At 41.0% G+C, this 27,880-nt stretch overlaps 1 protein-coding gene across 6 annotated transcripts; it reads left to right on the plus strand.

Moving 5' to 3' along the window:
* Nucleotides 1-911: 911 nt before the first annotated feature.
* On the plus strand, nt 912-27,878 carry mbd1a (methyl-CpG binding domain protein 1a). 6 transcript variants are annotated; one of them, XM_027151182.2, is made up of 17 exons: nt 912-1,069; nt 5,026-5,423; nt 5,538-5,663; nt 9,003-9,117; nt 10,203-10,666; nt 12,567-12,640; nt 12,751-12,788; nt 14,011-14,061; nt 14,165-14,206; nt 14,377-14,430; nt 15,129-15,194; nt 15,294-15,464; nt 15,555-15,902; nt 18,255-18,332; nt 19,677-19,757; nt 20,544-20,966; nt 23,013-27,878. In XM_027151182.2, exons 2-17 carry the CDS (start codon nt 5,161-5,163, stop codon nt 23,481-23,483), a joined length of 2,865 nt encoding a protein of 954 aa, XP_027006983.1. In that variant the 5' UTR covers nt 912-1,069; nt 5,026-5,160; the 3' UTR covers nt 23,484-27,878. The 6 variants fall into 6 exon arrangements, with proteins under 6 accessions (XP_027006983.1, XP_027006988.1, XP_027006989.1 ...); XM_027151187.2 differs by having other exon boundaries at nt 15,558-15,902; XM_027151188.2 differs by having other exon boundaries at nt 15,600-15,902.
* The last annotated feature ends 2 nt before the right edge of the window (nt 27,879-27,880 follow it).

Consider the following 27,880-nt stretch of genomic DNA (forward strand, 5'->3'; position numbering starts at 1 on the left):
GGGATCGACGTGATATTTTATAGCTTAGCATGAAGCAGAGATACAGTTGTGACCCGATAGTTTAATATTTCTCGCTAACACTACATCACGTTTTATTTCTCTTATACCGCACTTTCAATTTTAAATGTATTGCTAAACAAACGATTATACATTTTAAGTTGTTCTTTCCTGTAATCGCTTATATCAGCTATAAACTGTCAGTCCCTCACCAGCCTCGGGCTACAGAGCCAGACATAATCTCCTTAATCCTGAAGACTTTCCTATGGGGGAAAACCTACCCTGGCTTTGTATTCCATTGTAAATGGTCATGTACTGGGTTTTAATCTTGATTAACTTGCAAATAGTTTTAGATTAGGAACAAACTTATCCAGCTAACTGTACTGAGCGATGTATATTCACATCTTCAACCTGTACACTGCATTATATTTCTGTATGTCGACCGATCCGAAGAACATACTTGTGCATGCAGTATAACTAATTTAAGATAGCACGTGCTACGTCTTCGTTTTCTTCGACGCCGTGTGCCGCTACGTTGTTTTGCTGTCACGCCAAGATCGGGAAAGATGTTTGCGTTTAAAAAAACTACTCCGAACGAACAAGTAGGTGTTTTCTTTGGCTTTTATCGGCCGAAGTTCAACGACTGCGAATATTGTGTGACGATATAATAATAATGTGTGCAATATTATAAACATTTTGTTTGCATCAACTGTCTTCAGAGCTGCTGTGGTAGAAAATTAATCAACATCATCTGACCAATCAGAATGGAGAATTCAGTAGAGTGTTGGTTCTGCTATAAGGTGTGTGTGCATGTATGTATTTGTGTGTGTGTATGTGGTAATAAGACCTCACGTGCATATTATATTAGTTACATGTAATTTTTCTACATACAAACTAATGCACTACGGTGCAATCCTGCACGACGCGTTAAACACAACGTATGCACGCTAAAGTAGTCGTCGGACTTCCCCCGGTATTTCGCACATGCTCAGTAGCGTGCGCAAAGTATCGCTAATCGAAGGAGAGACTCGGAACGGTCGGCAACGACGGCGCGAGCTCGACGTGCTGTTCGGTAAGAGCCCATGTCCTCTTTCCTTCCCCCTTCCCACCTCCACGGCGCTATAGATTTTTCAACGTTTCACGACAACGGGCGATTGTGTTTTGCATGGCTTTGTCGTGCGCGCGCGCGCGTTTCGCAGCAACAACAACAGAAAAAAAACAACGAACGCACGAGACGCGTTACGGCTTAACGTGCGCGAGGCGTCGTTATCTTTGCACGCGGCGCTTGAGTGAGAGAGAGAGAGAGAGAAAAAAAAAAGGGGGGGGGGGGGTTGTGGTGGTGGTGGTGGTGGGGTGTCCGTTTCAGTCCCCTCACTACATAACAGCAGAACAGCGATTTTCCTGTTTAACTTTGGAACAGAATGAGTTTTGTCGTCACTTTGTCACTCGTCGTTTGGCACAAAATAAACCAGTTCCTCCGTTTCAGTGGACAAAATCCGAAACACGAAACTTCACACCGTCTGTCAGGTTGACCCACTTGGAGTTAGCATGTAGCCTAGCCGTTAGCCGTTAGCACCTCACACCAGGTTTTATTTACACTCCAACAACCAATTCTCAAAGAACTGAAAACTCCAAGCTAAGAGGATGTCATTGGCTTTTGTTTACACTGAACACCTTGTGTCATATTTTTTGTTCGATTCCCAACAGCAAGAAAACAAATCAAACAAAAAACTAAACAAACCAAACAAAAAACTAAACACACTAAAAACCATCAAACAGAAAATTAAACAAAAAACAAAACAAACTAAAAACAAAACAAACAAAAAAAGTCAGTAAAGAATATTATCTGCCATGGCATCACAGCGGTCTAAAGCAACATAAGGTATTAATATTAGTACATAAACATAAATTGTACGGCATTCATTTAGCTAACCTGCGTACCTTTTTGTGCATTTCTGCAAATTCTCTGTATGTTCTGTGAAATGACTTTAAATTTGTAAAATTATTTAGTTCGAAGCGGTTCTCTCACAACAAAAACCCCGTATGAAAATAATATTTCTCAACGCTGGTTTTAAAATCTTAGTAGCATAAAAAACGTTTTGTGTCTACGACATTAAAATTTCTAACATGAAAAAACAAGACACTAGATTTTGACTTTGGTTTAACTTCCAACTTTATTTTAAAAATCTTTCTTTGTTAGTCTCAGACAATGAACTTCGTCCAGTCTCCGTCAACGAGCTGTTACCATGGAAACGATAACGTATTTTTCTTGATGTTACGATGAATGAAACCGATGTTGCAGAAGCATTTTGTTTTTACAACGATAACAATACATTTCCGGGTTAATTGTTTTGCATGAAACGCGATGTGATGCTAATCTGTGGATTTGAATTGATTGAAATTTACCTGACTTTTGTATCTTATTAGACTTAAGGATTAGGTGCAGCGTCCTTCGTTCGAGTCCCTGCGAACGAGCTGTTGCTATTGAAACGATACCATAGGGGTGATGTGCATAAGAGAGAATTTTTTAATGTAAAATGAAAAAAAAAAAAAAGAACACAGAAATGAAAAACATTCGGTTTGTACGCCATAAATTTCAGAGTAAAATTTCATATATGAGATGTGACTTTAAGTGTAACCCTTGGGATTGATCTACATTCACATGCGCATGATGATGCACGATCGCTGTAAAGGAAATGTGTTGGGAAGAGCTGGATATCAAATGGACCCAAAATGGAGGCAAGTTTCACTGCAGAAGATCCAGTGGTTTTCTATGCATGAGGCGATAACGAGTAATGCTTCTGTTTGCTGTACAGTTCAGGGGTCGTCGGCTTTGACGTTTGGACTTTCTAGCGTGAGAAAAGTGCACAGCTTGGCTAAAAAACATACAGGAAGTAACTGCTGCTGCTGGTCTGTCTTACCAAAATGAGTTGTTTTCAGTGTTCTGCAGCTGCAATATCTCGCCCAGATATAAAACGAATACACGTCAATGTCACGCCGCAGTCTATACTGCAGTGTCATAGCTGTATTAGGGATAAAACCGCATGATTCCTAAACAATCCCATATGATACGATTGTGCTTCATAAGGAAACGATTTGATATTGATATTATTGATATTGGTATTATTTCAGTAGACCTACCTTTAATTTGCGGACCCTGATGACGTACAGAAGACTATTTATACATCACTTTAAATATATTAATTCTTTTTTACACATCAGTCGCTTGTCCTGTTTTGATTCCCGATTGCCGCGTCGGTTCATTTTAGTCGTTGCCTTTTAAATCGATTTGTTAGTCCCAATTGTTGGATTGTCGACAGAATAAAAACAGTAAGATCAGTCTTTGATACTCTGGTGTAAAGTTAAAGGTTTTACAGATGATATAATATGCAGTATTTATTTTACTACAGTAAGGATATGGCATGTGATATTATCATAGGCCTTATGTTTGAGATCATATAGACCACAGGCTTATTGTTGAAATGCTTGTGGCGAAATTTGCTAAGCATGTAAGCTGCAGAATATACAAAACCTAGAGCATGTGGCGATAAATAACGACAAAATAAATAAAATAAGAATAAAGTATACCAAGGACATTGAATTCTTAGCAGAAATAGATGTTTCATGCTAATGTTCTTTATGCGTACAGTTCAGTAGAAGATGTGCGCATTATATTATTATTTTAAAGGGTGCAATCAGTTACACGGGACGGAAGCTACAGTATAACGGCGTGAGGGAGATGTAGTCGAATACTCGGTCGTTTGATTAAACTTCCTGTAAATCCTTTCATGAACTGAACTGTAATAACGTAATTAACACATATAAATACGCCGTTTATTTCAAGTCAGGAAATGGTTATAATTGCATTGTCATTGTAGATGTGATTCGGGTTGTAATATAGCTTGTTAAATGTAATTATTACACTAAACCTGGATTCTTAAATAGTATCTGCTACAGTAAGTTTTAAGATTTGTCTTTATTTTTTGTGGTAATATAGGCTTAATGCACGTATTTGGAGCAATACAGTCTCAGTCACCGTCTCAGATACAGTCGATGTCATGATGCTAATTTTGTACGTTACTTCTCATTGGGCGATTCTGAAATCTGTCCGTGTCCTTAATCGTCTACTTATTAGGCTAAAGTTTTATATGAACAAAGCTAATTGTTTCCTTATAACAAGAGGAACAGATTTGTGTAATCTGTAATCTGTATTTTGCTGTCATAAACCCTGGGTATGTTGTGTGTGTTGTTGTTTTTTTGTGTGTGTCATGGCTGGCTTTTTACATTTGCTGTATTAATGGCGCTGAGCTGCGTTGCAGATATCGAGATGTCGGCCGCTTTTATTGGCCTCCCTGCACGTCTCTGCTCGGCTCACTGGGATACCGTCGCCATGGCAACCGCTCGTGTTTTTTTTTTTTATTATTTTCCCCTCCTCCCTCTCGCTTCTCTAAATATTCTCCGTCACATTGCAGTCGAGCGTGTTGTGCTAGCCTCAGGCCGTGCAAAGGGACCTCTTTAGAATGAGAGCTTTCTTTTTATTGCTGCTCTCCTCCTAGCTTAGATTTGAATGTTAGAGCATAGCTATTAATTTGGCTTTTTTTTTCTTTCTTCTGATTAACAATTCCACAGAACAGCTATTTATAGTGTGGTTTTTAAAATGATGAAGGGTTTTTTAGACACATTTTAGACACAAGAAAAGCAAACCATGCTAGATAATAAACAAACAAACAAACAAACAAATAAATAAATGAATGTATGTTATGAGGCAGTCCTGTTTCTACATCATTGCAGAGGAGGGAAACGAGGCCTCAGATGACCTGCAGAAATCTTTTGAACTTGGCAATTTAGTTAACAATTAAACATCATTTCATGGATTCAGTGGAATCAAGGATTCATTTATCATCCCGGTATCTGCCAAGCCGACTCGAATTGTATTTTGGTTCGAAACGAGCAAAGAAATTGAGTGTGCAGTCATAAAAATAGATTATCGATGTGCTTAAACTCATCATATTGATGTTTCCTCATCAGCAGTTCAAAATGCAGCCTGCATCTACGTGTCTTGCGGTCTGAAGCCGTCACAAGGTAAAAAAGGATGTGACCCCCGTCTGCCGTTCGGTCTTCCTGCTATGAGCCGAGATCCGTCGGCGTGAGAGCGTGAGATTAATGGAAGGTGTGACGGAAGAGTCGAGGGAACAGTCGGAGAAAGTGCAGGATGAGACAGGACCCGCTTTAGCGGACGACACTCTGCAGGTCGGGAAGGATGATGTGGACGTCCCTGCGGTCACGGATCCGGGCGAAGACGAGACGGAGCCGCCTCCTGATTGGCTGGAGCCGTTGGAGGACTGTGAAGATGAGGGTGATGAAGGTGTGGAGATTGACAGGGAAGGAAGCAGCAAGGGAAGAAGCAAAAGGGGCAAAAATGCTGCGTACGTCCTTTGTTACCTTCGTAATCTTCAACATGTTAATAGCTTTTGTGTTTTTCAATAAACAAATGTTAAATCGTTGCACGTTAACGGTCATGAGTACAATGTCTTTTACAGGCGGAGACGCGGGAGGCCGTCGGTGTCCTCCAACAGTACCTGGGTGGACTGTCCTGACCTGGGAAGTGGCTGGAAACGAAAAGTGATCTATTGGCGTGCGGGCAAAAGTGCGACGTATTACCTGAGGTAGAGTGCTCACGTTGGCCTGTAGACAGTCTGCAGATCCTTTATTGCATGTGGTGTGATTTTATTAGCTTATTTCCTCTTATTAGCATTTTATGTTTAATTCTGTTTATTTAGCACCTCTTCGATATTGACTAGCAGCTAGCATACGATCTAGGAGATATAATCGTCACAGTTCTACCGTTTTTGAATACCCAAATCTCCCTGAAGTCAGAAGTGTAAGAAAATAACACGTGGAAAATCTTAACGAAGAAGTTTATTACTGTGTAGCCGAGACAAAATATGCGGAGTATTTAGGGTTCGTCGGAGTCAGGAAGAACGCGGGACAAATCCCGCTCGGACAATTCAGCGTGTTTAAAAAACAACAGCGCTTTTAACAATGAATATGAGACTTAAATTAGATTAATATTAGACTCATATCTAAATGTTTGTATTTAATGATCAAGACTGTGGTGATGAAAAACTCCCTTTTCCACCAAAAAGAACCGGGTGCTGGTTCAGAGCTAGCGCTGGTGCTGGTTCAAAGTCGGTTCCACTGGCGAACCTTCTAAGAACCGGTTTGCCTTTCCACCGGCTAGAGAGCATCACAGCGCCGAGTGTGACGTCACTGTATACGTGTCACGTGTCCCAGCAACTTTAGCGCAGCAGCGGCAAACACAAACACAACAACAATGGCGGATGTTGCTTTACTGTTAATGCTCATGGCTTTGCGAACCTACATTGGCATCCAAATGCGGCGAATAAAACGTGTACGTGCAGCTCCGTGTAATCTGTATAAACGGAGGTTGTAATCGATAAAGTACATAACGTTATTTTATCATTAACACAGAAAAAATTTAGCCTTAGCATGTAGCTACCTACTATCATGCGTGCTGATAATGTATCATATTGTGGTAAAGTAAAAGTGTATTAAACATTAGTATACATTATCAAATGCGCTAACAGTAGCCCCACCCACAGCCCCTAACTCAAGCGGTTCTTAAGTCTAGACCAGCAACGTTTTGGTGCTACTTAAAAACCACTTTTCCTGGTTCAGAGCCGGTGCTTTGGCGGTCGAAACAGAAAGAACTGGTTCTAAATTAGGCTCTGGCTCCAAACCAGCACTCGAACTGCCTCGGTGGAAAAGGGGCATAAGATGGAAGAGGAAAGAACCTTGAGAGGAACCAGACTCAAAAGTGAACCTCATTCTCATTTGGGTGACACTGGAGGGTGTGTTTATAACCTGTTGTTATAAACAATGTCCTTTTTCTGTTTTTTTTTTGTAATTCAGATGGACTTTCCAATGCAAGTTGAGCGTAAGAACTGGGTATTATGGTTGTTTAGCCAGAGGTCTGTAAATGCTAATCATGGTCACAAACACAGGCGTTATCACCCAAATGGTCGGAGGACACTGTAGCTCTTCCATGCTAAAACTAATTAAAGGTTATTCATTTAATGTTTCAAACATATTCCTCTATGATATTTAAACCCATTTAGAAACAATCCCTTTCTGACCTACTGTATATCTTCGAGTGGAACCCGGATTGATGCAGGGTGCAATGTCTTACAGAAAGTGTTGATTAATTTTCCAAACCATCAGGGCCGGAAGTCATGCGGCTGCTTGAAAAAAATCACCGGTTTGGGTTAATTTGAATAGAACAGCAACTGCTCATTCATGGCGGATGCTACGGGGAAGTCGTGGCCTAATGGTTAGAGAGTTTGACTCCTAGCCTTAAGGTTGTGGGTTCGAGTCTCGGGCCGGCAATACCACGACTGAGGTGCCCTTGAGCAAGGCACCGAACCCCCCCAACTGCTCCCTGGGCTGCCCACTGCTAAATGGCTGCCCACTGCTCCGGGTGTGTGTTCACGGTGTGTGTGTGTGTGTGTGTGTGTGTGTTCACTGCTGTGTGTGTGCACTTTGGATGGGTTAAATGCAGAGAACGAATTCTGAGTACGGGTCACCGTACTTGGACATATGTCACGTCACGTCACGTCATAAGCCAAACATAAAAAACTGTGTTGCTAATTGTTATACAGGACACAGAAGTTTACTCGTTTGTAGCTGCCATAACATTAGTGAGAACAGGAACGAACACCGTTGTCAGGGATCCATTTTATTGAGCCAAGTGCACAATGAAAACAAGAACCCAAAGGAACCCTAAGCAAAACAGAGGACACCTCCATCTACAAGTGAGAATAGAGCACATACGACAAGACAAACAACAGCCTGACAAAGAATCACGCTGAAACCAGAACATGAGTAGAGATAGAGGTGCTAATGAGGAGTAGCATGAAGGAGGCGTGAGCGATCAGAGCGATGCACGACGTGGTCACGTGACCTGCTGGGGCTGATGGGTGGTGTTCTAATAAAAAAAAATTAAAGCACAGAGTTAGTGTGCACCGAAACGGTTAGAAGTGTAAGTGTTTATTTAACCCTTTTTACCAGTACACTACCATTCCATTCTATCGGAGGAATGTGAATCAATTTACGGGACATTTTTAATCAGTGAATACTAGGGTTGGGAACTGAGAACCGGTTCTTATTCAGAACCGCACGGAATTTTAAAGTTTTGGTTCCAAACGTGGTTCCGATGTGATGACAGGCAAAGCACTTTAAATAGCCACGTCTTACCTCACGAATATTAATTGTTTACAGTCACGCAACCAAATTAACGCAGCTTAGCACAGAAATCGGTCACTCGCGCTGCCGTGCTGAGGTACGCTTTGTGTTAAACACGTCTAAAAAAAAAGTCTAAAGTGTGGATTCATTTCCAAAGCTACAACAATGAAGCAAATCTACCCCCTCTGAAAGGGTTTTCTCCACAGCTGGAGGTACAATAAGCCAGGAAAGGTCTCGTCTTCTCCCAGAGAAAGCGGACGTGTTCATTTTACTTCAGAGAAATTGCTAAATGTTTTGCTAAATTCTAATAATCTAAGTTGTAATTCTGGATGTTAAATTTGTTGTCGATATGAATTGAAATGCTCAGTTTAAAATATTTAAAGAGTGATTAATAAACACAAATGGAATTTTTAAAGTATTGTACATTATTTTTCACATTTCTTTTATTATGGAATCGGAATCAGAACCGGGAATCGTAAGGCAGAATCGGAACCGGAAAATTTCTTTTGATACCCAACCCTAGTGAATACTAATTATTTATTTTGAAGCCATAAGCCTGAGAAAAAAATGAGTCAGGATGGGTGGATGGTGGATGGATGGATATTGTTGCACAAAAAATCTCCTAAAATACTAAACAAAAACTAAAGCGAGACCTTTTAAAGTCAATCCAAACATGACTTCTTGTCTGAAAAACACACACAGCACGTTTCACTACAGCCTCTCGTCTCTCGTTCTTTTTGCAGTCCCAAAGGCGTGCGCTTTAGGAGTAAAGTCCAACTCGCCAAACACCTCAAGGCCGACCTGGCTCTCTTTGACTATAAGGAAGGAAAGTTTGTGGATGCTATTATCCCCAGAAAGGTAACCAAGAAATTCTTCTCCAAGCTGCATCTGTAAATCAGTGTTCGTTTCTCTGGATACATTTTCACCTGAATGTCTTTTTCAGAAACTTCCAGTGGGTTTCCGTTAGTGGAGCCAAGATGTAGAACTAAAATGGATGTTTTTTTTAGCTACTTTTTAAAGCTTCGATCAAAGTTTCACCACTTTATTTTTTTGGAAACTGTGCAATGATTTTTTACATTTTTTTTTAGCTCTTAATCAAAATCTTGATTAGAGCAAAATCTTAACTTTTACTTATAACCCGTAAGCATTTGTCTTTTTGTTTATGTTCAATAATCCAAGGACACTTTTTCTTAATAGTTTCTCTATTTTTATATTCTTCTCCTTCTCCTCCTCCTTCTCCTTCTTCTTATTATATTATATTATTATATTATATTTTGCATATTTTTACAGCAAATCAATAATTGTCATTATTATTATTATTATTGTTGTTGTTGTTGTTGTTGTTGTTGTTGTTGTTGTTGTTATTATTATTATTATTCTTATTATTATTAATATTATTGTTGTATTTTTATAGACTTTGTATACTTAGTATTGGGATTATTAGTATTAGGATTAAGACTATAGGATTATAAATAAAGGATTATCTTATTTTATCTTCTCTAAGTGGTGGTTTGTGTAGCAGACACAGTAACAGAGTGTTTATTAGTAGTAACGTAGGAGATAAAGACTTTCTGACAAATCTTCAGAGATCACTTTTCTCTAAGAGGATAGTTCTAGGAACTGTTGTGGTTCCTGGGTTTACAGAAGTGTTAAGTTCTGTTACGCTAAGCTCTTTTCTTTTTGCACACATCGTTCGGTGTGTGCCGCTTCATACCCACGGTCGCTGCACTACAGCAGAAATGAAAACAAGCCCTTTCCTGTTCCTTGTAGAGGACTTAATGAGAATAAGATAAAGAGATTTGAGATAAGATTAAGACGGAGAGAACCGACTGAAGCCGCCTTCGTGTAAATGTTTATTCTTTGATCCTAGTTTAAGCCCACAATACACTTTGCCTTTGTCTCTGTTTTTTTATGATCTTTTTAACCATCTCTGTTTTCGCCAGCGTCGAAAAGCTCGTGTGAAAGAAGGCACCAGGCGCTCGAGGCTTTCTTCCTCCAGAACCACTACTCCGGACCTGGCCGAGGCTCAAAACTCTGACAACCTAAGCACCCCTATACAGAACGGACCCCTCAGCCCACAGAGACCCCAACTCATCCCTATATCACTGTCCATCTCTCCACCTCTAAAGAGCGCCTACAGAAGCCCCCCAGACCTTACTCCCGTCTCCCCCACCATCATCCAACAGCCCAGCCCTTCACCCTCGCTCAAACTGGACGATCTGGAAGTTCAAACCAACCCGGTGTCTCAGTCCTGGCTCCAGTCCTCCTTGGCTCCTGTCAGCCCCATCAAAACCTCTGAGAGTGATTTCCCCACTTATCCAAATGGCCAGAGTGACCTTCTTCCAACCTCTCTGACTCAGCAGGACCCTGAAGGAGGAATCAAGGATCACGGCCTTCCTCCTCTTGAGTGAGTAAAACCTGCAGCGTTCTTTAGTCGCCATGACAAGATGGTTATATTCGGTAGCAATTTCAACAGGACTCGTGTAAACGTTCTTGAGACGTGGCTCAATGTAGCATTCGCTTAATTTAGCTTTAATGCTTTAAGAAACCGAAAGAAAATTATTCGCAGGTCTATCAGCACTTTTTTTTTTTTTTTTTTAGGTATTTGCTGATTGCTGATCTTGTTTTAATTGTTTCACTAATGTAGATCATGGAAATTATTAGTTCACCATCGGTGGCCTAAAAGTGCAGAAGAATAGAGAGGGATGGAGTAAGGGATCGGTGGAAAGGTGGATGGATTGTAAACGGGCTGAAGAGCAGGATAGATGGAGGGATCGTGAGCATCCTTTCTTATAGAAAAAATATGGATGGAAGGAAGGATGATGAGCGAACTGGTAGATCTGGAAAGTGAAAGGGAGGCAAGGTTAACTGACATCCAAAGGAGGACGATGGGAAAAACGGACAGATTGTGAACAGGCTAGAAGATGAAAATGATGAAATGATGGACGGATGGATAAATTAATTCGTCGATTGACGGATTAATTGGTAGATTGATGGATGGACTGATGAATTGATGGACGGATGAATCGATGGATGGATGGATGGATTGATGGATGAATTGATGGATGGATGGATGGATGGAGGAATTGATTGATAAATTGAATGTATGGATGGTTTGATAGCTCGATTGATGGATGGATGAACTGATGGATAGATTGACTGATTAATTGATGGATAAATGGATGGATTGATAGATTGATGGATGGAATTATTCGCAGGTCTATCAGCACTTTTTTTTAGGAATTTGCTGATTGCTGATCTTGTTTATATGTAACAGTTATTGAATTGTTTAGCGAATGTAGATCAGGGAAATGATTAGTTCATCATCGGTGGTCTAAAGTGTTTTGTATGCTCAGGGTTTCATGCCACCAGGATACATAGTTCAGGATGAGGAATAAACACATACTGTAATACAAGGATGATGCTAGAACTCTAACAATAAGCAGAAGAATAGAGAGGGGTGGAGAGAGGGATCGGTGGAAAGGTGGATGGATTGTAAACGGGCTAAAGAGCAGGATAGACGGAGGGATCGAGAGCATCCTTTTCTTTTAGAAAAAAAAAGGGTGGAAGGAGTGAACTGGTAGAGCTGGAAAGTGAAAGGGAGGAAAGATTAACTGACATCCAGAGGAGGATGACGGAAAAACAGACAGATTGGATGTATGAATGAAATGATGGATAGATGGATGGATGAAAGGATGGATGGATGGATAAATTAATTCATAGATTGATGGATTAATCGATAGATTGCTGGATGGGCGGATGAATTGATGGACGGATGAATCGATGGATGGATGGATGAATTGATGGACTGATGGATAAATTGAATGGATGGATGGTCTGATAGATAGATGGGTGGATGGATGTACTGATTGATAGACTGACTGATTAATTGATGGATAAATGGATGGATTGATAGATTGATGGATGGTTGGATGAACTGATGGATGGATGGATGAATTGACGGATGGATGAATTGATGGATGGATAGACGAATCAATGTATGGATGGATAAATTGGATGGATGGTTTGGTAGATAGATACATGGATGGATGAACTGATGGATAGATTGACTGATTGATTAATTGATGGATAAATGGACGGATTAATTGATGGATGGATGGAAACAAGATAAGTAGAGGGGGATCTGAGTGGGATGGTAGAGGATTAGATCAGTAGGAAGACGTTTGAAGTATTTTTTCTTCTAGATCAGCAGAGCAGTTTGTTTCAGTAAAATGTTAAAGTCAATTTATAGTTTGATTTTGGCAGAAATTCGATCACATCATCTGGTTTTTTTTCTTTCATTACAGAGGCTGTGCAAACTGTGGTTGTAAATACCCCGGGATGGGAAGTGGGAAGCAGCTGCTGTGTCGAAAATGCAGACGTGTGTGAAAGTTTTCTTTTTCTTTTCATGATTTCAAAATATATGATCGAATAAACCCTTTTTTTTTTATTATAAATTATTATTATTTATTTATTTATTTTATTTTCCAGCGAGGAGAAATCAGCATCCTCATATCATCTTCAGGAAGGTAATTATTTTTCACCATATAAAAAAAAATCTTCTTGTGTGATTGTTCCTTAGAGAGCAGAGAAAACTCAGAAATTGAACAGTATTCAAATTTATGCAAATTAGAAGCAACAGCTACATTACGCTGACCACGCCCCCTGTCAGGGGGGAAAGAACAACAACCAGGGAAGATGTCTGTGGCCCGGGTCTATAGAGGGGACCAGGAGGGATCGGTAGTCTAAAGAACTAAAGGATGAGGTCTTATTATTGATTACAGATGTTTTGTAGATTAGAACAGACCCCAGTTTCTGTTTCTCTCCTTTCCTAGACCCTTTTACAGGACGGAGATTAGACGATACAACACTCGTTTGTTCTTCCTGCATATCTGTATCATAGAGCATCGGTGCTCTGATGTAACGACCAGCTCTGACTACCCCTGACTCTGTCTGTTTTTTTTTTATTTTTTTATTTTTTTAGAAATTTTATATTTATTCATGGGGGCACGGTGGTTTAGTGTTTAGCACGTTCGCCTCACACCTCCAGGGTTGGGGTTCGATTCCCACCTCCGCCTTGTGTGTGTGGAGTTTGCATGTTCTCCCCGTGCCTCGGGGGTTTCCTCGGGGTACTCCGGTTTCCTCCCCGGTCCAAAGACGTGCATGGTAGGTTGATTGGCATCTCTGGAAAATTGTCCGTAGTGTGTGTGTGTGTGTGTGTGTGTGTGTGTGTGTGTGTGTGTGTGTGTGTGTGTGTGTGTGTGTGTGTGTGTGTGTGTGTGTGTGTGTGTGTGTGTGTGTGTGTGTGTGTGCCCTGTGATGGGTGTATCCAGGGTGTATCCTGCCTCGATGCCCGATGACGCCTGAGATAGGCACAGGCTCCCCGTGACCCGAGAAGTTCGGATAAGCGGTAGAAAATGAATGTATGAATATTCATTCATAATTAAATAAGGAAATCTGTTTTTGTAATTGACCGATCGACGACTCGGTCAATACCCTCGAGGTCAGTCGAGGTCAGCGTTTTGTTTTTTTTACTCTCCCAACAAACCTCCGTTTCCCCTCCGTTTTTTTTACACCGCACACAAGGGGGCGCTGTTACTTAAGAAGCTTTGAAGAAAGGGAGAAACCCGAAGCCACACCGTTAGGATCCGATTTAACACAATTAAACCCCAAAGAAAACTGGCTGCTGTGTAAAAGTGCTTTGTGTCACAAGGATGTATGACGTTTTAACGTCGTTTTGTTTTCCCCAAGGTGGGACAGGATAGGTGGATTCTGGGAAACTCCAAAAATGACATTTCCCTTGTAAGTATATGTTAAAGAGCCTATTGGTGTTTCAAGTATTACAAAAAAAAAAGAGAGAGAAATAAAAGGAAAATTTTTTATTTTTTTTTTTAATATATAACAGAAAAAGAAGATACCTCCTTTAGGGAAGAGACGTCATCCTCCTGTGAGTGTAAAAGCCAAGCGTCAGTTAAGTCGTATCTCAGAAACAGATTATTATAAGTTGTGACACGTTAATAAGGTAGAGTAAGACTTTTATGAGATACGGTGACGGAAGACATGGTGCGCTTTTGCCGGTGCGTCATTATCGTTTTTTCGTTTTTGTCCGACTTGCAGAAGTCACTCCGATTGATGGCTCAGCAGGAAACGGAAAAGGAAGAGATTCAAAAGGTGAGATTTTTTGCTGTTGTCTGGTGTTGCTCTAGACCAGGGGTTCCCAATTCAATTCAGTTTGAGTTTATTTGTATAGCGCTTTTTACAATAGACTTTGTCTCAAAGCAGCAAATAACGAATAATAAAAGAAAAAGAATGAACAGAATAAAAAAATTTAAGATTATTATTTTATATATATATATATATATATATATATATATATATATATAATATATATATATAATCTTGAATTTTTATATATATATAATGTGTCTATGTATATGTATTTATCCCCCTATGAGCAAGTCTGAGGTGACTCAGGCAGCAAACTTTTCAGACCGCGGACCCCCGGTATTAGACTGCTGACGAGCCTCGTTTGACCCAAATTGCATGAGTACATCCGATGCGGCTTTCGACAACTGTGGATATTCCAGCGCGACAGAATAACATATATAACATTTATAACATATAATAAAGATAAAAGATAAATAAATAAATAAATAAATAGGTAAATAAATGAATATTATGGAAATCCTCTCGCAACCACCCCCGACCCCCACTCCAGTTTGGGAACTGCTGCTCTAGACGGCGTGAAACCGAAATAGAAAACTTAATATAATTCCCGCACCGATGAGAAAGCAGTAGACTGTTTGTACGGTAAAGTGTAATGTTCTCTTGTCATCTCACACCTAATAACAGGCAGTGTGTTCATTTAGGAAGCGCAGCAGGACAGCGACGAGGATGACGACGGGCCCGACGGTGGACCCGATGACGACGACGACGTGAGTCTTTTACTATGCCGCTGTTCGTCTTTTAATAGATCTTTCTTTTTTTTTTTTTCCACAAGGTAAACGGTGTGTTTCTTTTGATCCGGTTCTTAGTGCGGTCCAAGGAAACGCAAACGTCGGATGTGCGGACAGTGTAAAGCCTGCCTTCGTAACGAGAACTGTGGGAAATGCGATTTTTGCTTGGACAAGACCAGATACGGTGGACCTAACAAGCTGAGGCAGAAATGTCGGTTTCGACAGTGTCAGGTTCGGTCCCGCCTGCAGGTAAACACTGTTCTATAATCAGCTGCATCCATTCAATATCACTCAAGCTAAATAAAATGAGAGTGTGTTTTGTTTCTGTTTCTCCCAAAGCAGTATAGACACGAATACGAGTACAAATACGAACTACTTTTTCAGACAGGGTCACTTAAATACGCCCGTTCTGTCGATTTGGCGGACTCGGGACAGGGCGAGCCGAGCAGGAAGCACGGCAGGCACTGGGGGAGGAGGAAAATGAAGCGTCGCTCGAGAAGCAGCAAATATTGCACGGACGACGAAAACGACGACGACGGCAGATACGGAGGCAGGAGTCCGGGAAGGAAAGGACGAAAGGGCAGGCCGAAGAAATACGGTCGCCGCCTTAAACGAGTGAAGGACGAGGAAGAGGATAAGGGGTCGGATCCAGAGATCGAGGACGACGGACCGGGCGACCTGATTCAGGTGAAAGAAGCATAATGATAACACGATGTAAAGAGTAGTGGTTTGGTATAAAGGAATAAACTGAAAAGTGTCCTTGAAGAAAGGATAGACTGATTCTGATGGTAAATAAAAAAAAGACTACTAGACTGTCACCGCACGTTCTCTTAATTATAAAGGAGGAGTCTCCGATATTTGAGAAATGCTTCTGAAAACTGCGTTGAGCCACCAAACAAAGCAACAATCAAAACAAACGTGTAGCCAATGAGCAGAAAGTTGCGGGTTTTGTTCAGTGCGCATGTGCGCATATTCACAGGTCGGAGTTTCCCGAGTCAATAACTCCTGAGCTAAACGCTGTTACTACACAAAACGCGGTTGTAGCTGCCTCTCTACATTACTACGATAGAAAAGAGGTGTTATTTGTGTAGTAACAGCGTTTAGCTCAGGAGTTATTGACTCGGGGAAACTCCAACCTGTGAATACGTGGCCAACTTCCTGCTCCTTCAGTTCTCTCCAGCGCTGGAAAGCTGATCCTATATTAACACGTCCTCCTTCTTGTCCTTATCGTAAGTCTTTCTTCGCTTTCTTTGTTTTTATCCTCCACGTCAATGTTAAAACCACTTACTTCTAATGTCACACATGCGCACCGAACACTCTCTCCGCCACATATCGACAAGCCCCGCCCATTTCTGCTCATTGGCTACACGTTAGTTTTGATTTTTGTTTAGCTTGTCGTCCCGACTCGGTTTTCTGAAGCATTTCTCAAATATCGTAGACCCCACCTTTAAAGTATCACGGAATGTGTGATACACTAAAGCGTTATACTAAAAACCAATTAAGAAACCAATGAAATTCATATACTAATAAATCTTAAAAACATGACTTAAAAACTAAAAAAAAAAAAATCTTAGACTTTACTAAACACAACAATAATAAGGTAATATTTTGATATCTGGACTTACAGCCACTTTCCCAGCCATTAAAACATATGGTACCACAGCGCAGCTGAATTCTCCCACCTGACTAGTCAGAAAGTTTTAATTCATAATAATAAATAATTAAATGATTAATTCAAAGGCTTCATATTAAAATCGTCTAAAATCATTATCACATTGTGTTATAAGTTTGCCATAAAGAGACATTTATTTTCATTCTCCACTATTCGTTCTTTGTAAATTTAAGACTTCGTAGTTTTTTCGACTTCACTTTCCGCTGGAATTTTTGAAACGCCGGAGACAAAAAAAAAAAAAGAGAGGCTGACGAGGGAACGACTGTTTACTGCTGCTTTGCTTTACGTGATGACAAAAAAAAAACGTAACGTTTTACGAATGTTCCGAGACATTAAACAAATGGATTAAAACCATATGATATTTTTCTTATTTGGATTCAAAAAATTTTCTGTGGTATAAATGGAATAAAACACATGCTGATATCGGAAAAGAACGAGCTTCTCTGTGGTAACGTGTTGATATCACACCACCCATCGTGTTTTAGTACTTACATGATATTTAGTAAAATACGTATGTTAAGCTTAATTATATTACAGATCTGTACTCTGTGTCTCAGGGTTTAGTATAGAACAAACAGGACGGCCGATCGTTAAGCAAAGACGACTTGATTCTGATGTTTGTTGTTAACTCTGAGACCGTATATAAGGAGAATCTTTATATATATATATATATATATATATATATATATATATATATACACACACACACAGTAATGTGCAAAATTTTTAGGCAGGTGTGAAAAAATGCTGTAAACAAAGAACGCTTTCAGAAATATAAATAACGACTGTTTATTTCTGTCAATTTACAAAATGCAAAGTGAGCAAACAAAAGAAAAATCTAAATCAAATCAATATTCGGTGTTACTAACTTTTGCCTTCAAACCGGCACGGAGCGATGGCACGGCCCCCACAGAGCCCTGATCTCGACATCATCGAGGGTGTCTGGGATTACACGAAGAGACAGAAGGATGTGAGGAAGCCGACATCCACAGAAGACCTGCGGTTAGTTCTCCAAGACGTTTGGGACGACCTACCGGCCGAGTTCCTTCAAAAACCGTGTGCGAGTGTAGCTAGAAGAATCGCTGCTGTTTTGAAGGCAAAGGCTGGTCACACCGAATATGGATCTGATTTAGATTTCTCTTTTGTTCATTCACTGCATTTTTGTTCATTTATGAAAATAAATGTTTAACCCTTTCATTTTTGAGAGCATTCTTTGTTTACAGCATTTTTTTCCACACCTGCCTAAAACTTTTGCACAGTACTGTATATATCTCATAAACATGAACACGATCAACGCACCTTTTTGGAACCACTGGCTTTAGATGACCTGGTTGTGCTCACGCTTGCTCCTGCTCCTGTTCTGACAGGACCCATGTGTGGTGTGTGATGATGGCAGCAGTGGTTTTTACGAGTCTGAAGAACTCTACTCAAACAACTACATTCAGGTTAGACTCACCTGATAGAAATCTGCTGATTGATTTAAAGCAGCGCTCAGCAATTACAATGATGTATTTGGCCAAATTTATTCAGGGCTGTCCTACATAGCCTGCTATTTTTTTCACAGTTTCAGACGCGTTGCAAAAAAGAACCCTTTTATTAATATTTTTGCGCAAATATAAAGGCGAAGTGCACGATGTTTGAAAAATGCTTCAGAAAACCGAGTCGGGCCGACAAACAGAAGAAACGTGTAGCCAATGAGCAGAAAGGGGCGTGTCTTATCGATATGCGGCGGAGAGAGTGTTCGGTGTGCATGTCTGACATTAGCAGAAAGCGATTATAACATTGACATGGCGGATACCTGCCGTTACTTAGCTCTGCCTCGGTTTCTAGGTGTTAGACGTCGTCTTCCGTGTGAAACGGAGCTAAACCTTTCACGGTACAACACACAGTACTACAAAAACACATTAGTATTAATCATTGAGTTCATTTATTGATAAAAAAATATGCCCTCTGCCAGCTGCCCCAGCAGGTTCCGTCGTAATAGTCGCTCGGGGTTACATATTTATGTATGTATGTGTGGGGCGGAGCTATCAAAACGGGGGCGTGTTTGTTTCAGTGATTTCAAATATCAACATTGGCTTTCAAACATCGTGCACCCCACCTTTAATTGTGTATTTTAATTTTAGCTTATGTCCAATAGATGGCAGTGTGCTCTTAAGCAACGCTCCCAAAATCACTACTGACAAATTTCCTCTGTATATCACCATTACACGACACATCATGCCATCTGCCCCGCTACGAATGACGGCCCCGACTCAACCAAAGCTCTTTCAGCAATGGGTTTCATTATAAATGTCACGTTTTACACCCAGCATTTCTTGTGCTGGGATGTGAGTCACCTGTCGCAACGATTCCCCCTGAACCCGAAGCCCTTTCACATGTAAAGGCCAAAGCGTCCTGTTTCCTGATCGCACTCTTTTTTAAAAAAAAAAAAAAAAAAAAAAAGCTTTTTTGTTTTATTGATGTGGCTGCAAAAAAAAAAAATCACACCACGACTCGGGATTTTAGCATCGCTGAGGATATTGAGGTTGATATACACAGCGAACATGCCAGCCAGAAAATATCTAGTGACCTGAAAATGAAGAAAACAAAAAAAAACAAGCAATGTGCACAGTAAGAAAACGTTCGGCTTATAAGTACGTGCTTATTAATTAGATGTTTGTAGAAGACTCGATGATTTCAGTGACATCTCTTATGAAGCAATTTATTCAGTACCTGCGTTACATCATAACGTAACCCGACTCTTACTGATCTGCGTAAACACCGTTGTGTTCCTGTTTCTGCTTTAGAACGGGCCGAACCTCGATATGCTCAGGTGCAGTGGACCTCAGGCTGTGGAGGTGGATTTCCCCGAGCTTCCTCAGGCCCCAGTAAGTTCTCTTGCAGTGAGATCACTCTGACGCTTAGTACTATTCAGAATTATACGTTCTTTATGAACCGTATTAGTACTTCTTAAAACTCTGATTCTGTCACTATGCCGTACTCGCGATAGCAATAGCAAGAGCTCCCGACAGATATGTAAGAATATTTGTAAATCCACATACAACGAGCTGAACGAAGGCTTCAGATCGATCTAGAGACGAACGCAGATAGCTATAGCTATGCAGCATAGAAATGTGTGCCGTGTATAAATATAAGCATAAGGACAAGTTGATGTCTGGTTGAACCGATGAGTATTCAATTCAATTCAATTCAAGTTTATTAGTATAGCACTTTTTACAATGGACTTTGTCTCAAAGCAGCTTTACAGAACGTAAACATAGCACAGAAGGTAAACATAAGAGAAATATAGAGAATTAATATAGTAAAAATTCAAGATATACAGTATATAGTTCACAGTGTGTATGTATGTACAGTATGTACAGTATGTATGTATATGTATTTATCCCCGATAAGCAAGTCTGAGGTGACTCAGGCAGCAGTGGCGAGGAAAAACTCCCTTAAATTGATAAAGGAAGAAACCTTGAGAGGAACCAGACTCAAAGGGGAACCTCATCCTCATATGGGTGACACTGGGGGTGTGATTATAAATATACAGTCGGACAATTGAGTATAAATGCGTAACAGAGTTAAAGGAACCTATTGAAAAGAACGCAGTGATGGTGTTCAGCAACGTGTTCATTATTTTGTCTGCTCATATTCTTGTGCGTCTTTAGGGACTCGTGTACGCTGTACCCGGTCTACCTGATGGTTCTCAGCTGCTGAGCTCGGTCCTGCCTAACGGTGTACCACTTCAGCTGAGCGCCGTGCCAGGCACACACACCCCTCTGATGCTAGACGAAGTGCTGGGCAAAGCTGCCCCTCATCAGCACCCCGAGGTCCTGACCAGCAACGGGCCGCCCGTGCGGCTTAGCGATTTCCTTAGGAATCATGGATTAGAGCTTGTCGAGGTGGATACGACCGTTCCACAGATGGTTCCAGCTCCTCCCACAGCTCCTCCCATAGCTCCTCTCATAGCTCCTCCCACAGCTCTTCCTACAGCTCCTCCCATAGCTTCTTCCACAGCTTCCCTCATAACTCCACCCAGCCTTGAACCAGAGCACCAGGGTGGACCAGGAACACTAGGAGCATCACCTGAGGTGAGGTGAAGATTGCCGATCACTCATTTAAGTCATTTCTGTAGGATTCAATACGTGTTCAAATACGTGTCACCGAGGCGGAGAGACGGAAACTTTAGGAAGTTTGCTAGGAGGAAAATGGCGTTTCGTCTATCATCTTTCTTCCGTCTTGCATCCGTTGTATGTACACCAGGCTAGGAATCCTCATTAGCTATGATAACATTCACCGACATTACTACCACTAATAATAATCAAACGTTACTTTAATCGGAAATCAGCTACTGAGACACGAAACCTTAGTTTTTTAAAGCTTATAAAGCTTCCACAATCTTTGAATGGAAGTTGGAAATGAGTTTATACAGACTGCACAGTTTAGACTACACACACACACACACACACACACACACACACACACACACACACACACACACACACACACACACAGAGTTTATTGAGAATCTGAAATCAGGATGAATTTATTCATAATCTTTACATGCTGGATTTCCCTTCACAGCCCAGTGCTTGATGTTCAGCCATCCAACAGGATTTTAATGAGCTGAAATAGAATAGGTGCTAAAAGAAGATAAACTCCTAATGGCATTAATATGAAAATATGCTAGCGTTAAGGATCGTATCAAGAATACAGATTATAATATATTCGGCTACTACGACGGTAGGGAAAAGAAAGTTTTTTTAGATTCCAATAAAGACTGAACCTTACTTGGCAGTTCAACTCTCTGGTCCTTATGAACCTGGGGGGAAAAAACGCCAGACGTTGCTGTAGACCGCCGTAGCAGGTTCTATTTAAGGAAGGAACATTTCTCCAGGACCATGATGCTTCATGAAACAGGAATAGAAAGACCATACACTACACTAGGCTACAGGAGAGATACATAAAGATTTCTTCATAACCTTAGCAGTAGACTGACAAAGCTCTGAATCAGAGATTTTATTTGTAAATTTCTGGTTATGACGTCTGGCAGATGCCCTCTGACGCCCAGAGCAGCCGTGATCAAGAGCTTAGCGATTTGGACTCTTAACCACTGAGCTACAAATACTTACACTTGTAGTTTGTGTGGCTGCAAAGTCCAGCTTTTAACATGTTCTTTGACGTTTTTGAGCAATTATCTGCACTAATAAATGTCCGAATCGGTTATCTTTGGAGAAAAATGACGAGTCGACTCCTCAGAGTCCAAAACCTACTTTAGTTTTATGATGTCGCTTTGTAGAAGCCAACATTCTGTTTTCCTGTTTAAGCTTAGACAAAAATTTATCAAGAGTAACTCCTCCTAGGGCTTTCGAGCCACATGCACCAAATTCGGATATGCTGTAGACTCCGATCTGAAGTTTGTTGCTATTACTTGTATTAAGTGATCCGAGTACCGGTACTTCCGGTACCGGGTCTCAAATTGGCCTTTTTTCCCATAGACTCCCATTATAAAATTTGGAGGTTTATAACTCGGCAAGCTTTCGAACGATCTACACCAAACTCGGCCAGCTCCTTTAGGGTGATACTCTGTACAAAGGTTTAAATCGGTGTACCGACTGGCCTTTCGGTTGTCCCGCAGCCCCGCCCCCAAAATATGCAAAGTCAAAAAACTTTTTACAACATGGACATGTGACATATCAAAACACTCAGAACAAAGAGGGGAACTTCCTCAAGAGTATTCGGATGACGTCACATGCTCGTCTCCACTTACCTCCAAATGTTTTGGCACCCTAGATTTCTGTCTATTTGCTTCCAAAAGCAACAATGACCCTTATGTCCATTCCCCTCCAAAAAGCACCGGCCTTTGCGAATACTTGCATCGTCAAAGCCCACATACAAATCTAGTTATTATTGTGATTTGTTTTCTTAATTTTAAACGGGCTTTACAAATAACCCTGATTCGAATAGTTGGACAACCTCTAGGTGGCATCATGAATTGGCTCTAACTGTTACTATTTTACACTTTATCATGCCGTGTGCACAAAGGTTTGTATGTTGTTGTTGTTGTTGTTGTTGCATCATAGACTCGGCTACACACTGACAAAAACCCACCGGTTGTGTTTTGCATTGTCTGACAGACCTACAGCCTTCCGGAACCTTCTGAGAGTTCCTCGATCCGGGACTCTGCGCTGTTGGAGTTGCTGACTTCTCTGCGCCGCACCATTCTCCCTGCACACTGGGTAGGTGTGATGGCTAATGGCCCGATCCTGCAGCTCTTCCAGTGCTCCAAGCTCTCTCCCATGGCTGACACGGTGCTACAGATCGAGCCGGACTTCTTCTATCAGATCAGCGTGCAGAGCCAGCCGCTGCTGCCTACGCACGCCTTGTACGAGCGCCACCCGGCCCGCCTTACCTCCGTCAGCAAAGTAGTGACCCTGCTGCTCGACCTGGAAGAGTTGAACGTGTGTCAGGGCTACCAGAGCTTCGAGGCGAACTCGCAGCAAGAGCCGCTGCTCTGCGCACGTGCTGCGTTGTGCCAGCTGCTCGTCCCGCAGGATGAGGACTGCTGCGAGAAATGCCAGGAATGCAACCCTCTCATTAAGAGCTAGTGCACGAACCTCGGTGATCAGACGGTTAGGAGAAGAGATCTGACCATCAGAACCGTTCACTGGTTTATTGTGAAGTGTATATCAAGTCAATACGTCATCCTACATTAGAACCTTATTAATGCAGGGGGTTTGTGTCGATGTGTAAACGATGCCAAAACTGCGGGGGGGGCCTTAAAGCAATACGCAGATACTCCGACTTCAGTCTCCGTTCGACAATAATCGTAACGTACGTGTGATTCCTACAAAACAAAACAATCTGTCGATTCTGTAAACTTTTAAAATAAATGAGAAATTCAGTTTCTCTGACATGAGAAATTTTAAACAACCTTTAGACTAAAGGATGAGAGAGTTCAGGTTTTTAAGAATGGTTTTTATTTATGGACAGTCAGATGGATACCGAGGTAACAAAAGCAAAAAAATTTTTTAAACATTTAAAAAAAAAAATCATTTTTAGTTTCAATTTGAAACCAGTGATCGGTCCAAATTTTGGAGCATGTGCTTGTAGGAAAATAATCGAAGACTAGGTCATTATGTGAAGAGTTACTGTTACCGCGGCAACGGATCTTATTCTTCCTTTTTATCTTTCTTCTTCCTTCTTTTTTTCGCTATTTTTCCGAAAATTAAATCGATCCCATTTTAGAGATCGGACTCCTCCGTTCCGTCGACCGCCCCGTCTCAGATTCGACTTGCTTTACTTCTTAAACGAATGCCAATTCAATATCTCTTGACAGTAAAGGTCATCATTTCAACAATCGCACACTTTTCTTTTTAGCAAACGATCCGTTTACATTTTTCATCCTTTTAAATCCGTCCCTGTGCGAGTTAGAAACGATAAAGCTCTGTAATAAGCTTAATATCAAAGATCCAGGATTTCATGATGTCGCGATCACAGAATTTAACGCGAAAATCAACGCGTGGTTAGTGGTTAAGGGCATTTGCCACAAATGTGATACGCGTGTAAGCTATGATACACGGAAGAGCTTAACACAATTTTTTTAAATTGACGTAATTAACGTCCTAGTAATCGCACAGACGATACAGATCGAATTGTCCGTGATTCTGTTGGAAAGTTCTAGAGTGTGCTTTAAGGTTTACGCTCGTTTTGGAAAGTTCTCCTGGCAGTCACGACTCCGGCGGGATAGATGATATTCATCTCAGCGTAGACTAAGCTTGCAAGCCTGAGCAAGCAAAGGAATATTCCTGGTGAGATTTGAGATTTCCCAATCCTTTTCCTGAGACACTTCCTGGATGTTTGAGAGAATAAATTTTTTTTTTTCTTTTGAAATATTTTTTTTATTTTTTTTTATTTATTAATTAGTACTGTGACTTTGTACCGTGGTGCTCTAAGGGCTCGGTTTGTTTTGACGTCTTCTTCAACAGGAAATGACTCTGGAGCCGTTGTTCTAATGGTGCTTTTTTTCCCTGTCTCTATGTAGCTCTCTGTAGCAAAACATCCTTAACGAGCCCGTGACGCTCGTCCGTGGCCGACCCTCCGGCGTTTTAGCCTTCTTTGTCCTGACTGGCTTTTGTTCTCGAATTTGCTCTCAGGCGTATAGAGAGTAAAAGGGACGTCATCAAACTTTCAAAACTACCTCTCAGTGATTCCTTGGGCCATCGCTGGTGTCCGTATCTGTTTATCAGTTCGTATTGCTTTATTCACCTTCGCTTAGCTTTCACCAATGACGCACCTCACCTTGTTCTTGTCTGACTGAAGGCTTTCCGTACGGAAGTCCACCAAGCTTTGACTTTCAGTCTAGGGTGTTTTTCGAGTGCTGCTGTTTGTGATTTATATATATATATTTCTTGTACTGCTAAAAAAAAAAAAAAAAAAGCGTTTTTAAATCACTTTTATTTAGAATGTACCTTAAAACCTTACACACCGTAGGGTATGTATCGGCTTCCATTCTTTCACTCGACACTGTAACGAAAGTATTCGGGCAGAAGACGAGCGCCGTCTGACACGAGCTGCGTCTCAAATCGCATGCTCGTGCGCTCGAATTCTCAAATAGAACTTATTTTTAAATAAAAAACCTGCGTAGTGTTTTTCTGAATGAACCATCGAAGCAGTTTGAGGCTTCCTTCCCCCACATCGTGCACCATGGAAATAAAGCAGGATGGCCTTGTGGCACATAAAGACGTGGCTTCCCTTGACAGCAGGAGAGCTTTTGTTTCCAGCTCCGCTCGTGTCTCGATCTCAAACGCACGACTTGCTGACGAATCCGGCGTTAAAATTACGTACGGTATATAGCATGCATTTTTAGCTCGATTATTAATATCGGGTAGAACCTAATGCAAGCCACGTTCACATTCATTTAAACCCAGTTTCGTTTAAGTACAACACCGTTTGGATTTCATACTGTATACGAACCTCTCAGTGCTAACTATCCAGCTTCATTTCTCAAGGTTAAGTCAAAGAAAAATTCTTTAATTCTTTAATAAAATCTTATTGACGAAATCTTGATATGAAATGGTACAGAAAGTGTTTAATGACTACTGATTCGATTTTTAAAGTATTAGGTTAATGTATGCGATCTGAGACGCCGCTACCGTCACGTAACGCAAAGTACAGACGGGTGACGGATTCGAGGGGGGGTAAAAAAAAAAAAAGGGTGACTTTTAAGCTGAGGAGTAAAAGGAATTTATTTATGTTGCTGGAACGATTTGCACGAAGTGTTTCACCTTCGAGGGAATGGAAACCACTGCAAGTCAATTCATTATTTTCCTGACAGATCGCAAAGATTTTTTGCTCCTGATGGGCGTGGTCTTTTCCAGCATGACTCCTCCCCCATCTACAGGGCACAAGGGCTCACTGATCGGGTTAAAGAGGCTGAAAATGATGAAGAACACACACTATGCCCTTCGCGAACACCAGATAATTGCAATCGGGAAAATGACGTTAGACAGCACTCTAAATTAACACAAACTGAGGGAACTTTCTTTCTGAGGGAAATTTCTTCGGGAAGGACGGCGTCGAATTTACGCCGATCCACGTTGACGCTGATCTGGCAGCTTGTGGTCCCTCAACAGCTTACTAACACACTGAATGTTGGGTTTTTCCTTTACTTTGTCTCCTGAATGAAAAAGTTGGTCACTGAGATCTTCACATTCATATTCTTCAGATTGTGTTTTCTCTAATGTTACTCTACCAAAAAAAAACCAAACTGATGAGTGATGTTAACCAAAAGCTCTACTGAAGCTGGGACAGGAGACTGTTTTCTAGCTGGTGATTAACATGAGTGTTGACCGATGATGCTATTTTTACACTTGAGTACACCACCGTGTCCAGCGGTGGTATTTGCGCCCCACTTGCCACATTCTGTGACAGGTACACAAAAGTTCTCTAAGGCTGCTTTCACACTTGGCATTCTTTCTCGAACGACAGAACGCATTTCACACGCGATGTCACTGAAAGAATTTGTTTTTTGTTGTCAGTTTGGAGCTTCAAATTCTCAGCACCGTTTACTTCAGATCGCTTCTCGTTTAATCGGGTTGCGAGTGAGGAATAAAAAAACGATCGAGACGTACGACATGCTGGTGAAAAAAAATTTGTTAGTGAACAAATATTAGGAAATTTACTACATGCTGAATAGAAAATAATTATTCACGCTACAAGTCGTGAACGTGCTCCCAGCGTTGTGACACAACGCCAAGTGTAAAAGCACCCTCAAGCTTCAGTACAACACTTTAGGTTGGTGTCTTGCACTACTGAATAAAAACTTTAAAGAATTACACACGTTTGTGTCAATAAGCTGCTCGTGCTTCATGGTGTCTTTCAGTATTTGCGTTACTGATGTAATGCTCTTGAAACGAATAGGCGTAGAAGTCCTTAGGTGAAGTGTTCTGGTCCTGGAAATCGACAGCACAAAGGGCAGATTCGTATTTTCCCTGCTATTAAATGACTACAGTTGTGTCTCACCAGTGCTGTTAAAGAGTGTCTGTGGAGTGTGTGTGTGTGTGTATGAGTGATCCCATGTAAATGAAGGGACTTACAGTATGGACCAAAGTTACAGTTGTTTTATTTTCCTGTGTTAACACCTCTGATTCACAAAACTGGTCTGGATGATTGTTTTTCTTTTAAATGCCTTTGCCCCTTCATGAAACACTGAATATGCCGTGACTGTTTCCTGTCACCAGTCCTTTAAAGTATTTTGCAGAATTTGTTTGTCTCTTTTCTCCTTTTTTTTTTTTTTTTTTTTGTTGCATAGTCACTGGCATGACAGTAAAGTTGTTGACTGAAATATTTTTATTAAAAAAAGGTTACAGAGCTTCACATTTTATTTTAAACACACTGTAGCTGTAGTGTAATGCCACGTTGGGGTCCTGCTTTACCGCCAGTTTTTAAAACATGATTTCTATGAGTGGTTTAATGATTTATTAAATTCTGATTTGTTAAAATC

The sequence above is a fragment of the Tachysurus fulvidraco genome, chromosome 14 (genome assembly GCF_022655615.1).
Source record: "Tachysurus fulvidraco isolate hzauxx_2018 chromosome 14, HZAU_PFXX_2.0, whole genome shotgun sequence".
NCBI classification, from domain to species: Eukaryota; Metazoa; Chordata; class Actinopteri; order Siluriformes; family Bagridae; genus Tachysurus; species Tachysurus fulvidraco.

Coding starts and splice junctions, on each gene's coding strand:
- mbd1a (XM_027151182.2), top strand. CDS start 5,161: ATGGAAGGTGTGACGGAAGAGTCGAGGGAACAGTCGGAGAAAGTGCAG. Junction 12,789..14,010: donor CTCATATCATCTTCAGGAAG/GTAATTATTTTT, acceptor GTTTTCCCCAAG/GTGGGACAGGATAGGTGGAT. Junction 18,333..19,676: donor ACTCAAACAACTACATTCAG/GTTAGACTCACC, acceptor TTTCTGCTTTAG/AACGGGCCGAACCTCGATAT.